Source organism: Aedes albopictus, chromosome 3, assembly GCF_035046485.1.
Source record: "Aedes albopictus strain Foshan chromosome 3, AalbF5, whole genome shotgun sequence".
In the NCBI taxonomy this organism is placed as follows: Eukaryota; Metazoa; Arthropoda; class Insecta; order Diptera; family Culicidae; genus Aedes; species Aedes albopictus.
In genome coordinates, this window is record NC_085138.1 from 69,805,810 (window position 1) to 69,821,850 (window position 16,041).

General features: G+C 38.6%; 1 protein-coding gene across 4 annotated transcripts in view; it reads left to right on the top strand.

The window, feature by feature from the left end:
• LOC115254164 (soluble guanylate cyclase 88E) overlaps positions 1-16,041 on the top strand; it is a 538,233-nt gene that overhangs the window by 279,593 nt on the left and 242,599 nt on the right. For all 4 annotated transcript variants that reach the window (XR_009999394.1, XM_062860564.1, XM_062860565.1 and 1 more), the window contains 2 exons: positions 1,942-2,223; positions 3,460-3,665. Coding sequence is in view for 3 of the 4 variants with exons in the window: in XM_062860564.1 (XP_062716548.1) it covers positions 1,942-2,223; positions 3,460-3,665 (488 nt within the window). In the remaining variant the exon portion in view is untranslated. The remainder of the gene's footprint in view (positions 1-1,941; positions 2,224-3,459; positions 3,666-16,041) is intronic.

Consider the following 16,041-nt stretch of genomic DNA (forward strand, 5'->3'; position numbering starts at 1 on the left):
ATATTTTTTTGTATTGAATAAAAAAAACCCATTCATTGCTGCATATGAAAGCCACAGGTATAAGATGTAACACAAAAAAAATTGAAAAAAATCCATGGAGTACAAATTGAGATGTAATGTTTTAAAAATGAGTTCAAAAATTTTATAAGTTTTACTAAAAGTTCTATAACTTTCAGAAAACTTATTCGATCTCGCTCAAAATTTTACCAATGGAGCTTTAATATATGATTCATGATTGGTCAAAATTTCAGCGTTTCTGATTGACGCATAAAAAAGTTATTAACATTTGAATGAAAAATTATTTTGACAAAAAATTTGCTGTACGGACAATTGTTTGATACACTTGTATATCGTTCCCAAGTGTAAATGTTTTAATCCAAATATTTTCCGCTATGTTTCCAAAGTATATCCCTGAAACCCGAACTCTGCAATTTGCGACTAAAGCCACACTTAACTTTAGCCCTAACATTATTGAACCCGGCTTGAAACTTTGCTAAGCCTGGATATACAATTATGGGCAGGTGAAAAAATCGGCCCTAAGTTTGTCTACAAGATGGGCAAAAACATTAACAAAAGGTTTAAAATAGACAGATAACACTAGTTTACAGCATTTTTGAACTCGATAAGCTGATGATCGTTTTTGATGTAGAATCATGCCCTGAGTTCGAAAACGCGAAGGAAAAAAAAATACAGTAGAGCGGATTTTTTTTCGACTTTTCATACAAGGTTGATGATCTGAAATTGATTTTTGTTCTATTTTTAAGCAAAGTCGCTCACCTCAAACATCTCATTCTCCGTAATCAATGATCCGATTAAGGTGATTTTTTTACTGTAACTCGCCTACATATGATATGTCAAATAAACGTTGAGAAAGAATTATTAAATTGTTTTTTTCTTATTGAAAAAAAAAAATATTTCTTCAAATATTTTTGGAAAATTTGCTAAAGCTTAAGAAGATCGTCCCCAAAACTCGCTATTATCTTGATTCTCATCAATCTGACGCAAAACCTGCATTCAGATGGTCGAATGGTATTGTATTTAGCTTTTAGTTTATGGAAAAAGATTTGAAATCGGTTGAACAAAACGCAAAGTATTTGAATTTGATTAAATTCCTTATTTTAAAAAGTTGTTTAACTCGATATTGAACTAAAACTCAAAAACTGTTCTACTTTCAATTTTTTGAAGCAAGGTTTCGAAATCAGCGCTAAATTATGCTTCAAAAACTTTGGTCGTTGACAGAAGTTCACGACTTTCGTTTTATTTTGTAAACTAGTGTAAATGGTCTAGCCCTCTGTCACATAACATAAGTGGAACTCCATGGTCAGAGCGAAGGAAAAAGTTGTATCCTTTTCCAGCACGCGAAACTGTTATATCTTTTATAAAAGGCGTCGAACTGTCATTTATTTTGGTAAACAAAAAACATCTGATCCAACCAGTATTCCAGTTTTGGCAAAGAATACAGGAACGAAGAGTGGCATCTGAGATATACGCAAAACTAGCTGCTGGAAACCCACTTATTCATTTTGTCATAAATTCGAAATAACACATCCACGTTTCACATATCGATCTCCCTTTATATTTAAAGCCATAAAACGTATTTTTGACTTGAGTTTACAAAGTTTTATTACAATTTATGTCCTATTTTAGTTCTCCACGTGCTGCCAGTCTAGATCTATGAGGTCTTTGTTTTACTTTACAGCAATGAAAAATGGTATACATGGTGAAAAATAGTATGGCAATAATGTTATAATGCATTTGACATTTCGATGCCCTGTATACCAGCGTACGAACTCGGAAAGGCATCAACTTTTTGAGCCAGAGTTCCACTTATGTTATGTGCCTCTGTTGTCAAGAAATGAAATCAACCTGCATAATTCATACATACACCATCATCCGTAGAGAATTCACAAATTATTCAATCCCTTCTTTCCCATATTTCAGATCCTCGGAATCTCGGAACGTGACTTCATGGACCAGATGGGCGTCTACTTCGTGAACTTTGTCAGCCAGTACGGGTACGATCGGGTGCTGTCGGTGCTGGGCCGGCACATGCGTGACTTCCTGAATGGGCTGGATAATTTGCACGAATATCTGAAGTTTTCCTACCCGTTGATGCGTGCACCGAGCTTCATCTGCGAGAACGAAACCCGCCACGGCCTGACGCTGCACTACCGCACTAAGCGCAAGGGTTTCGTCTTCTACACAATGGGACAAATTAGAGAGGTGAGAACGAATGGCGAACTTACTTATCCACATGCTGTAACATTTACGACCACTGCTCACGGCTTCGCACGTTCACGGTTGGCTTCCTCCACACCGGAAAGTTCCCTTGTCGGTGTTGTTATAACAGCATACAGTGACTGGCAGAAAACGAGGTTCACTATTGATTGTCACACTTTCCTACTTGACAAGTATTAATGTTTATTTCTGCATGTTCAAGTACACAACGTGTTCATGTACACAACAGTCTCCATCGCATTTTGGTGAGAACCCAACTTAAATTCACTTTAATACAAGATTTCGCAATCTATATCTCCTTTGGATGGAGTTAGATAAATATCTCACTTACACACTGTTGTGTACATAGGTGTACATATTTTTGTATGCTCTTCTAACTAATTTCCGTATTTTTGAATGTTTAAATAATCCCTTTATTTCTGTCAGTCACTGTACGTTTTCCACCATTTCCATACCCACTAGCCTGGTACACGGTTTATATGGGAAAATATAAAAAATGGAAAAACTCCAATTCCTGTATACTTTTTGAGTTTCATTTTGGTCCCATATCAACTGTGCAAAATTTCAGATCGATCGAAGAAACAATATTTTAACGCCCGCCATTTTTAGTTTTTCATACGATTTACTATGGGGAAAATTTACTTCTTCAAAGAAAAATCGCTTGAGGTCACCCATTTATCCCTAAAAATAAGTCGTTGAATGATTTCTGTAGATAACTTCACGAGGAGTCAGACCACCGAAGACCGCAAAGCGATGCGACATTAATGGAAAAAGTTATTAAGCCTTACCCGATCGATAAAATAACGAGATTTTATTATTTATTGTTATTCCTTACATGTTAAACCGCGTTTGCATACCTTTCGGTATTCAGTCAATAACTATTTCCACATGCCTTAGATTGCTTTGCGGTCTTCGGAGGGTTGGTTCCTCGTAAAATTTCCAACAGAAATCATTCATCGATTTATTTTTAGGGGTTAAGGGGCAACCTGTGGCGATTTTTCTTTGAAAAAGTGATTTTCCCCATACTAAATCGTATGAAAACTTAAAATGGCTGGCGCTAAATTATAGTTTCTCCGATCGATCTGAAATTTTGTACAGTTGATATGGAACCAAAATGGAACTCATAAAGTGTACAGGAGTAAAATGCCTCTTCGTGTCCCACGCTAATACCCACCCCCTTTACCTAATCCGTTTACCATTCATCCTATCTCCCGTCAACAGGTGGCACGTCACTTCTACCACAAAGAAATGGAAATTACCCTGATCCAGTCGGACCTGCTGGGGGAAACCAATCACTACACGTTTCAGCTGACGTTCGACAACCGGGCTTTTTCGCTGGCAACACTGGCCATGACGCGGGAGGAGAAGCACTTGCCCATCAGCGCGTCCGTTTTGTTCGAGATTTTCCCTTTCTGCATTGTGTTTGGGTGAGTTTCCCGCGGACGTTTCCGGGCGTTGGGCGTGGTGAGCGTTGGGGACGGGTAATTGCTCCATGGTGACGACTAAGCCGAAGCGCCACGTCGTCGAGCGAGGGGGTGTGTAGTGTTATGATTATGGTAATTAATCCAATCAAGATAATCATAATCAGAGCAAAGCGTTGGTCATCACTTCACTAAACTGCTGGGTAACGATGTGGGAATGGCTCATAATTTATGCCGGCCGGTATTGTCTAAATGAAGGTAGGGGAAGGTGGGGTAATATGCACCCCCTAAGCAAACGTGGCCCTAGAGCTAAGAATAAGATGATTTTATGGGTGTCTTGCGTTTTGAAAGTTAGTTTACCTATTTGGTCAAGAGACGCCAGCATTTGGTACGCGTGATATCAATTTTGCCGAATCAAATTAACAATTTAAAAAAGTGTTACGTTTTGGGTGCTGAAAAACTGTTGGGGGCAAAACGCACCTTGAGGTGGGGCAATACGACCTCTGGCATTTTCCGCTTTGAATTCTAATGAGATACCAGGTGGCTCCATTTTACTACTTACGGCAGCAAATGAACGGAGTAGGAGGCGGATGGTAGTTGCTAGGTTGATTCCATATAATCAGCGCGCAATTGCTTAACCCTCGAGCGATCGCGCTGTTGTATTTTGTACAACATGATGAAAAAATCTCGCTTTTTGTACTCAGCATTAGCGTGGTACTGACGCAGGTAGTCAACCGCGCGAGTTACGGAAGGTTAAATTGAGTGCGCTTCAAATTAGACAATCTTTCCAAATGTGGAAAATCATCGTTTTCCACGATTTTCATTCGAATATTCTTTGCATTCATGAGCTTGTCCGGCTCAGTTTTACGTCTAGTTTGCTTGAATCGAATGGAACTTCACTTATATAATGAAATAGCGTGAGGGCGTTTTGCCCCGGGGGTGCGTATTACCCTAGGTTACCCTATATTTCACTTATTGGATGGGCACATTAGGACCGTTTATGCACTACGTAGGCTTCTTGGGAAAATCATGATATTTGTGTTCAAAACTACACTCCACATAGAATTTTATATTTCATTGTTGTCGAACCAAAATAAATCAACGATATTTCAGTTAATATTATCCGTGCAATACAATATGGAATTTTTGACACGCGTAAATCTACTTTATTCCTAAACTGTGCTTCGGATGTACAGTATCGGACAATAAAAATGCACCAAAGCCGTTTTCCCATACAAACTAGTCAACTTTGGATTGCCATATCTCAGTTATGTCTCAACCGACTGTTTTCATTTTTCTGTGACGAACTACAAAACATTTCAATTTTCAAAAACTATTGAAAAAGTTCAGTGATAACTATTGATACAAAAGTTACAGATAGGTTGAATTTTGACAATAAAAATGCACCAAGACAAAAAATTATGTAGCCAAAAATGCTGAAGTCAAATCACTATGGTGTCTTCAGCAAATATGTTTCTTGTGTATTGACCAATAAATTTGCTGAATACACCATAGCTATCTGACTTCAGCATTTTAGGCTACACATATTTTTGTCTTGGTGCATTTTTATTGCCAAAATTCAACCTATCTGTAACTTTTGTATCAATAGTTATCACTGAACTTTTTCAATAGTTTTTGAAAATTGAAAAATTTTATAGTTCGTCACAGAAAAATGAAAACAATCGGTTGAGACATTACTGAGATATGGCAATCCAAAGTTGACTAGTTTGTATGGGAAAACGGCTTTGGTGCATTTTTATTGTCCGATACTGTATGTGGGTCATGTGCTGGATAGAAGGCAGATCCACTTGTCAGCTTAATCGGTTGCTACACAGTACCATTGCATAAGGTCGAAAAGGATGCACATAGCAACTAATAATGTTAACCTGTTAACGCCCAAGGTGTCTCACAATTTAAAACTTTAAATAAATTCGTTATCAAAAGTCAAGTTCGGCGAAAAAAATGGAAGTCTATGGTATAGTTCCAAAAAAATTCTTCATTGTAGGTCCTCAATATCTGATCATTTTCTCGAGTTCTATTTCAGCACAACTTCTACGATATCATTATATTCTGATCCGTACACTGCCGAAATTCTGCAAAGTGACATAAGCGACATTGATAGTTTTGGCCCATTTTTTGGTTATTATGCATGAAACTCTTGCTCATCCTTTAAGTTTCTTTCCATAGATGATAGATTACGACTAGATCTTGCATTCTAATACAGCAGGCATATCACAGTGTTATTTTTACACCAGATATTATATATAATATACCAAAAATATCGACATTTTAAATGGCGCTTACGTCACTTTGCAGAATTACGGCAGTACAGTACATCTCTAAAAAAGTGAGAGAGATGATAACCACTCAAAAAGAATAAAAAAGGACTTATAAATTGGGGGAGAAATATAATCTGATAAACGCCTAAAAGTATGCAATGCATGGTTCTTGTAATTTCATATAGTTTCGACTGCAGTGTTACATTTCTCAAATTAATTTTTTTGAACAAATCAAATAAAGAGTGATAACTAACGTGTAGCATAATCAAACGTTAAAATACTGTAAAAGTAATGTCAGTTATGTAAGTATGTATCATTCCATCTTTTGATATAAAATTTCAACCAGCTATACTCTACACGGCTTCTCCACTTAAATTTGTACTACTCCATGATTTTTTATTCGTAAACAATATGTGGGTTTTATGGTGTTATTCAGGGCACTATCAAAGTTACATCGTAAAGATAGCACTGTTCAACACTAAATTTGGTGTTATGGGATGAGAAAAAAAAAGAACAGGGTTTTTTTTTCTTTCTATAGAATGAGAAAATCTGCAACAGATACCCAAGAGGTGGTTCCTCGGGTGATGTGGGGATCGATCCACTAAAAACTCATTCTCTCTCTTCCTTACCTTCGCGGTACGCCCGTTAGGGATGACTTCGAGAAGGGGGGGACCGTACATGAGTACACTCTAATAGTAAGCGTTCCACCAGCCACCGCCTTAAGTTGTTCACTCTCCCCTGGAGGCTCGGGTCCTGGCTAGTACTTAGACTACCCGTTAAACTCAAGCTCCTGGATGGGGAAGGGGGGCCAACTCAACTAGCTGTTGTTCGGCTCGCCATTTACTCTGTAGTTCAAGTACGATTCGAGAAACCGTGGAAGTAACGGAGTCCCATTTGTCCGCCCCCATACACATCCTTTCAACAATGTTGTCAGGCGTGATATCTCTACCGCATACCTCCTGCATACTCGACCTTTGCTCCACGAAACGTGGACATTCAAAGAGCACATGCTCCGCGGTCTCGTCGCAGTCTGCACACTCCGGACATGCGGGGGAGCCTGCGTGTCCGAATCTGTGCAGATACCACCTAAAGCACCCATGGCCTGACAGAAATTGAGTCAAGTGAAAATTCACCTCGCCATGGGGCCTGCTCGTCCACTTGGACACGCTCGGTATGAGCCTGTGTGTCCATCTACCCTTGCTGGAGGAATCCCATTCGCTCTGCCACTTCAGCATAGACGAGGTTCTGGCGATACGCCTCGCGCCTCTTATGCCGCGTCGCTCGAAGCATTCTTCGTCCTCTGCCACCACTAAAGCTATGGGCATCATGCCCGCTAACACACATACCGCGTCCTTTGAGACCGTGCGGTATGCGCTCACCACCCTAAGGCACATCAGCCTGTGGGTACTCTCAAGTCGCTTCACGTTTCGGTTAACCACTAGCGCCTTCGACCATGCAGCGGCGCCATACCGTAGTATGGAGACCGCTACTGCCGCGAGCAGCTTACGCTTACTCGAGACTATTGCCGAGCTGTTTGACATTATCTTTGACAATGCCATTATCGCCATGCTTGCCCTTTTGCAGGCATATTCTACGTGGCTTCCTAATTTCAGCTTATCGTCGATCATGATCCCCAATTGCTTCAGTGAGCGCTTAGAGTTGATCGTGCATCCACCTGTGGTGACCACTGCCTGCTGTTCAGACTTGCGGTTGTTTACCACCACCACCTCCGTTTTGTGGTGCGCGAGTGCCAAATGTCTCGACCTCAACCAATCCTCCACTATGCCAATTGCGTGAGTTGCTGTCAGTTCCACTTCCTCTATCGACTCGCCGTATACCACAGGGGTTTGGGACCCTAGAAGTGTCATAGTGAAAGAATTTTTGAAAAATATTGGACCGGGCCTTCACAGATTAAAACCGAAGTTTGTATGGAGAAGTAGGGGTGTTCAATTGATATTTGCATTAGAAGGCGTTAGACAATAACGGAACTAACCCAAATACCGAAAACGCCTAAAAATATGCACGGCACGTTCTAATGTGCATATCAATTGAACACCCCAAGTTTTCCATACAAACTTCGGTTATAAACTGTGAAGGCCTGGTCCAATAGTTTTCAAAAATTCTTTCACTATGACACTTCTAGGGTCCCAAACCCCTGTTCTTTTTTTTCTCTCCCATAACACCAAATCTTGTAAAATTTTGTCAAGCAGTGTAATGCAGCCGAATGAAAAATGATAAACCACCCGAAAATTCAATTTTATAGGATCTACCAATTGCAATTCAGAATTACGTACAAAGGTCTGAAAAACATAACGCTGGGGGGAAGAACATTTCCGGTAGAAATCCCTGAAGGAATCCCGGGAGGATTTACTGGAGGAATTCTGAGAGGCATATCTGGTAGAATTCTGAGGAAATCTCAGCTGAAACTTGATAGGATTTTTTTATCTGTATTAACGAGATTTTAGCCCTAGGCTAGTTTATCTCGGGACCCACGCTTTATTTCCCTTTCGAAGGAAGAACCCACATTTTTTGTGAGTTTGTCGGGAGTGTGCTTCGATCCCAGGTCCTCGGCGTGATAGTCAAGTGCTCTTACCATCACACCAGATCCAATCCTTCCTTGATAGGAATCCCTGAAATAATCGCAGAAGAAATCCTGTATAAATCCCGAGCGAGGATCCCGGCTTGTAGAAAGAATTATATTTTAATATGTTCCGTCTGTGGCTTTGAAAGTATACTAAAAAGACTCTGTGAAGTAATTCCAGCAGAAATCCATGAAAAAACGGTGGTTAAAATTTGTGAAAGATTTTTTTTCAGGATTTTCTTAAGCAATTCTGGCAGAAATATCTGAAGCTATTCCTGAAGGAATCTCGTAAAGAATACCTGATGGAATCCTTAGAGAGATCATGACAGATGTCTCTATGATCTAGGATTGCCTGAAAAAAAATCTCGGTCGGAAACAATCTATATTTTTCATATTTTTTTCGGGAGGAATCCCTTAAGGAATCACAACAGGAATCCTGGAAGGAATCTTTGGAGGAATTGCAGCACAAATCCCTGAAGGAATGCAGAAAAGAATAAGTAAAAGAATCCTTTCAGGGTTTTCCAAAGCAACCCCTGCAAAAATCCCTGAAGAGAACTCCGGAGCAATCCGTACAGCAATTTCGGAAGCAATATCTGATGGAATCCCGGGAATAAACCTGAGAAGATTCTTGAAAGGAATGCCTGAAGAAATCCTGGAAAGAATTCCTGAAGGTATCTCGAAAAAAAAAACTCAGCTCATCTAATCTCATCTCAATTCTTCACCCTACTCTCTAGCCTCTACCTTACTCTCTTCTTTGCCCTTTATTCTATCCCTCTATCCTACGCTCTGTCATAGCCTTTAACCCTACATCTGCTTAGGGGCCGTTCATATACCACGTGGACAGCTTGGTGGGGGGAGGGGGTTAGCGAAAAGTCCACGCTTGTCCACGGAGAGGGGGGTGGGGGTTCGTCAAATGTCCACGTGGACAACATTGACATATAAATAAGGAAACAAGAATCAACAAACGAAACAAATTATGTCGCATTATTGATGAGTTCTCTTTAATAGTTCTTTCATACATTTAATTTTATTATACATTGTCTTTTAGTTGTAAGTTACTTCTTCAAGGGAATAAATCATAGTACTGATTCACAGACTAATTTGTTTTAAATTATCAGAATTCCTAATTATTTAGTTTTCTTCATCGAGGAATATACTGGAGATTTAAAATGGAGTGTAGACCATGCAAATATTGGTGTTGCAGTCAGAAAATTTTCATTGAAGTTCTGTTTGATTTTTTCTAAGTTTCATATCAAATTTTAAAACTACTTCAAAGTTTCAAAATACATGTAGGGATTTGCAGGCTTATCTCAAAAACATTTTTTGTAGGTTCCTTTAAAATTTAAGATGTTTCTAATGGATTTTAAAGTCTAAGCCTCATCAATACAATTTACCTAGTTGCTGTAAATCTGGTTTTTTTTTTGTAAGAATCTAAGAAATACAATCTTATCTCAACAAGAATCTAAGATTTAAAATTACCTTATCTCAACAAAACAATCAGACAATCATAGATTGAATAAACATTCTAAAAAAACACCGTCTTTAACCAGAGGCTGTACAGACTAAACATTAAATAATCACTTACATTAGGCGATAGACATTACACGAAAAACATCCAATGAAGAATTTCCGTTTGACGAAAATTTTTCACCAACTGGAGCAAGAATCGAACCCACACTTTCATGTAATGCTATAGAATATTTGTATTTTGTAAAGTTTTCAATTATATTTAAGACATGGTTAACGAAAAAAAACAATATTAAATAAAAACTTTTCAAAATCACTTTTTCTATTTTTTTAGAAAAAAAACTTTTTTTCTGATGTCCACGTGGACAATGTGGGAGGGGGGTAGGGGTCAATGAAAAGTCCACGCTTGTCCACGGGGAGGGGGGAGGGGGTAAAAAACCATGAATTTTCTGTCCACGTGGTATATGGACGGCCCCTTACCCTCTACCCTATACTCTACCATAACCACTGCCCTATCCTTTACCGTATACATTAGTCTATATTGTGCTTAATCGTACCGTCTACCCTACTCTCCACTCTAACCTTTTTCCTACCCTCAACCCTACTCTCTATCCTATCCTCTTCCCTCTCGTCTACCCTATCGTCTACCCTAACCTTCTACTCCACTCTCTCTACTCTATCCTTCACCCAAACCCTCTACCCGACCGTCCGCTCCACCGTTTACCCTACTCACTACCCTACCATCTACCATGACCCTCTACCCTTCTTCTCATAAAGCCCGATCGAGAGCTACCCATATTGCATGGTATCATAGCTTAAATTTCCATACTGTGGCCGCAATCTTGGATATGGTCAGCCATTTCAGTTTTCAAAATGGCGTCAAATATCGATTTTTGACTTCTACCCATCAAGCCCGATCGATAGATACCCATATTGAATAGTATCCGAAGCAGCATTGCCGTTTAAAAGCACCGCCATCTTGGAACCTAAGCCGCCATCTTGAATTCCAATACCCCTAGTAACACCTCCACATCCTAAGGAATTCATTCATTCATTTAGTTAATATCAAATTCATGATAATACTGAATCAACAATTTGCCGCCATAATACTCGATTTGCAGCTGCAGCTCTCCAACGTCGGTCACGCCCAACGCTCGCCAGATCACGCTCCACCTGGTCCGCCCATCGTGCTCTCTGCGCTCCATGCCTTCTTGTGCCAACCGGATCAGTAGCAAACACCAGCTTTGCAGGGTTGTTGTTCGGCATTCTTGCAACGTGCCCTGCCCACCGTATCCTGCCGGCTTTGGCCACCTTCTGGATGCTGGGTTCGCCGTAAAGTGCAGCGAGCTCGTGGTTCATCCTTCTCCGCCACACACCGTTCTCCTGCACGCCGCCAAAGATCGTCCTTAGCATGCGTCGCTCGAAAACTCCGAGTGCTTGAAGGTCCTCCTCGAGCATCGTCCATGTCTCGTGTCCGTAGAGAACCACCCGTCCGGGGTAAATCTTTTTTAACCGCAGTTTCTTCTGGAGCCCATAGTAGACACGACTTCCACTGATGATACGCCTTCATATTTCACGGCTCACGTTATTGTCAGCCGTTAGCAAGGAATCGAGGTAGACGAATTCTTCTACCACATCGAAAGTATCCACTCCCCGTCTATCGTAACATTGCTGCCAAGGCTTGTCCTGTCTCGCTCAGTCCCACCTACCAGCATGTACTTTGTCTTAGCCGCATTCACCACCAGTCCGACCTTTGCTGCTTCACGTTTCAGGCAGGTGTATAGTTCTGCCACCGTTCCAAATGTTCTAGCAATAATATCCATGTCATCCGCAAAACAGAAAAAATGACCGGATTTCGCTGTTGAGCCCGGCTCGTCGCATAACACCTTCCAGGGCGATGTTGAATAGTAGGCAGGAAAGTCCATCACCTTGTCGTAGTCCCCGGCGAGACTCGAATGAACTGGATAGTTCACCCGAAATCCTTACGCTGTTCTGCACACCATCCATCGTTGCTCTTATCAGTCTGGTAAGCTTCCCGGGAAAGCTGTTCTCGTTCATGATTTTCCATAGCTCTGTGCGTTATTGATTTATTACCGATTAGTGATCCAACGAACGGATTTTTGTTTTGTTTTATCAGCAGCACTGCTGCTGCCGCTGTTGCATGGGGTGGCGGGAGGCATCACCGCACCCAGAAACAGCAGCAGTAGGGTGCCAATGAAAATCGAATTTTCGAATTTCAAAAACGGGTAGTGCTCAAAAGTTTAGTCTCCTCAAAAAAAGTCCCCATGCAAAATTTCAGCTCAATCGGGCTTCGCTAAGGGGTGGCCCAAAGCGGTCAAAGTTTGGCTGTTTTGAAACACGAAAAATATCCCAAGGTAGGGATACATGAAAATTTCGAAATCGAAATTTTTTTTTGATGCCAAATGCCTTAAAAGTGCATGAAACGTCGAGATCTGGTGTTATCTCAAAAAAATTTTTTTGGAAAAAAATTGACTTTTTGGACTTTTTGGACAATTTTTGAGTTGGGGGAATGAAATTAATTTGAAATGGAGGAATTGAATTTAGTTGCTGAAATATTCATAGCAATAGTACTGGAACATGTCTTATATCATCGTTGGCAACTGCTAGCATATTATATATCATATATCGTTAGGGTGGTTCACTTATTTTGCATTAGGGTGGCCCTTTTTGTAGAAAAATTTAAAAAATAGGATAATAGTATTAAAAAATCTCTTATAAAACTGTAAGTCATTTTCAATGTTGAATATATATAATATTTCATTAGGGTGGCTCATTTATTTTTAATTAGGGTGGTTCTGTTGAGATGGAAATTAAGAACAAAAAAATATTTCCAGAAAATATACCACTCATATTTTTGTATAGTTTAAAATCATGATCCTTTATTGGCATGTAACACTTTGTTAAGATATTCCTAGACCAACATGTGGAAAGGGCGTAACAACCATTGCAAATTTCTGCTTCTCATGTCCCTGGATTCTTTTACCAGTAACAGATAGAGCTGACTCTCCTTTATATGTTAATGGGAAAAGTTTGCATAAAATATTGAGATACGCCCAGGATGGACGAGAAAAGTAAGCGTTTGCAATGGTTGTTCCGCAACACAAATGTTGGTCCAGATTGTTATTATGGTTTAAAATAAGGAATAATAAACTGATTTTAAACGTATCCAAATTATGACAGCTTGATAGGCGATGATGATGTGCAACAAAAGTTTCTTGCTTATCTTTTCTAAAAAGATTCTTGGCCTTGGGCAGCTCATTTCCGAAAACACAGTTACGTTACTGGAGAAAGGACAACAGTAGGTTGCTTTCTATCTATCTAAACAAAATATACCTTAGCTAAAAGATCACCATATAGCATACCGAAGTGGTGAGTGAACCTAAACTCTAACGTGATACAAAAACATACAATAATTTAACGTTGGAATTAAACACACGATGATAAAAGAAAGGAAGATCACTGCTTTACATAATACGAGATAGATGGGAAAAAATATTTATTCACTAAAAATGTTCCTTTACCGACACACTTTTGCGTTACCTAAGCCAGCTTAACAAAAGTTAGCACGATTAATCGTATTCATTGTAAAAATATATTGAAAAACTGGTTTCTGTCTTCGTGTGCTGCAATTTCTGTAAACAATGACCTTAATTTGATAAAATCAACTCGAATGTTGATTTTTTTTATATATCTTTATTATCGAGATTTTCAGCCTATGGCTGGTTCATCTCCTCGAATGTTGATGTTTTTCGGATAACCAACCGAAATGGTATGTTCGACATACGTAATGTCTGAAGTTCATAGGCACAAACATGTTTGATAGAATCGCTCAAAATCTACAAAGCTGTTGACGAAGAAGTTGCCAAAGCAGTACATAAAGGGTTCTTGAAACATCTGCAGTTTTTGGATAGTAATCGCAATATCTTTTCAGTCATATTTTGATATCATATAATCAAAAAATGTGTCTGGTAAATCCATAATCGAATCAAACGACATTTCTACACTTGAACTGCACTCATTTGTATAAGGCAGTCAGCACACAAAAGAATTATTGCACAGCGAAACATTTTTTGTCTTAGAAGCGTACTTATTAAAAAAAAAAAAAAATTTGGTCTGTCTCAAAAGCAAACTTATGTGTCTCTGGCAGTTTTTGGGTCGCTGAATCCGAATCCGGGCTCAGATTTGCTTCAGCACGTCAGAATTTTGAGCTATACCTCAATTTATTGGGCAAAATATGTGATTTTGGGCTTTTTTTTGACTGCAAGCCATTAAGTATGGAAATTATGTTTTAAAGCAATCAAAGTGTAAATTCGTCGAATAACATCTAAACTAACGATTTATGCCATAAATTTCGTTTTACCTAATTTTGCTTTTGAGACAGACCAAAATTTATTTTTTGTTTCGCTGTGTTATGTGCTCTCTCTCTTCCGGAATCCTTGTTGGAAACTGATATTACGCAGAGGAATAGCAAAAAAGAAAATGGAAATAAAAGTGTAAAAAATCAGATGTAATTTAAGAACATATATTCGATGTAATGTACCAAAAACCTATCAGCATGAATTTAGTAAATATCACAAAACCGTTCCCACTCGTTCGTTACGTCCCTTTTACTACGACCAGGCTTGTTCGCACTGAGCGTATGAAAATTATGCTCTATTGATTTGCACCACCGAAATCATCGTATTTATCAAATATTCCTATCTTAACTGATAGATGGATGTTAAAATAATTTAAATGTCTTTTCGAACTGTCAAAAAACCGCACCGCAGTACTGCCGTAATTCTGTAAAGTGACGTAAGCGCCATTCAAAATGTCGATATTTTTGGTATATTATATATAATACCTGGTGTAAAAATAACACTGTGGTATGCCTGCTGTATTAGAATGCAAGATCTAGTCGTAATCTATCATCTATGGAAAGAAACTTAGAGAATGAGCAAGAGTTTTATGCATAATAACCAAAAAATGGGCCAAAACTATCAATGTCGCTTACGTCACTTTGCAGAATTACGGCAGAGTACCACACTGAGCACACGAAGAGAATTGCACTCGGGTGAATTTTAACGCTCCGTGCGGAACTGCGAGCATAAATTTCATCCGCTCAGTACGGACATGCTTGGTCGTGACCATTGCAAAAGTAAATTATATCTGCAAATACCGCATTAATGATAAAACAAAAACAGTTTACAGTTTACTAAACTCTTGTTCCTCATAGAAACAGCTGAATAAATGTTTACTCGAATTTTTGAATTTAGTCTCACAAAACTTTTCAAAATCTTACAATGAGATGAACCTCTCTAGTAAATTATTCTCTTTAGTAGTCCGTACCACAATATTTAATTCTGTAGATAGAAATCGGTTAAAATCACTATGTGATTAATGAAATAGAACGAGAGGAGAGATAATAATTAGAGAATATCTCATTATAAATAAATTACCGAAAGATTTGTAGGAAATCATGGCTTGAAGCTATACGAAAAAAAATACCTGGTTGAATTTTCTGATCTTAATTTCCAAAATGTATTTTTTGATCTTAATTTCCAAAAAAAAAACAACCCTAACGGAAAATACAATACAAATACAAATACTATTATCGTTTTTTTTTTATTTATTTTTTCTACAAAAAGGACCACCCTTATGCAAAATAAGTAAAGCACCAAAAAAATAAACAGATTCAAAATTTAAAAAAGAAAATAAAATATTTCATGAATAATTGGGGATACGCCCGGGAGGGACAGGAGAAGCAGAAATTTGCAATGGTTGTTGCGTCCTTTCAACATGTTGCTCTAGGAATATCTTAACAAATTGTTACATGCCAATAAAGGATCATGATATTAAACTATACAAAAATATGAGTGGTAAATTTTCGGGAAATATTTTTTTGTTCTTAATTTCCATCTCAAAGAACCACCCTAATTAAAAATAAATGAGCCACCCTAATGAAATATTATATATATTCAACATTGAAAATGACTTACAGTTTTATAAGAGATTTTTTAATACTATTATCTTATTTTTTAAATTTTTCTACAAA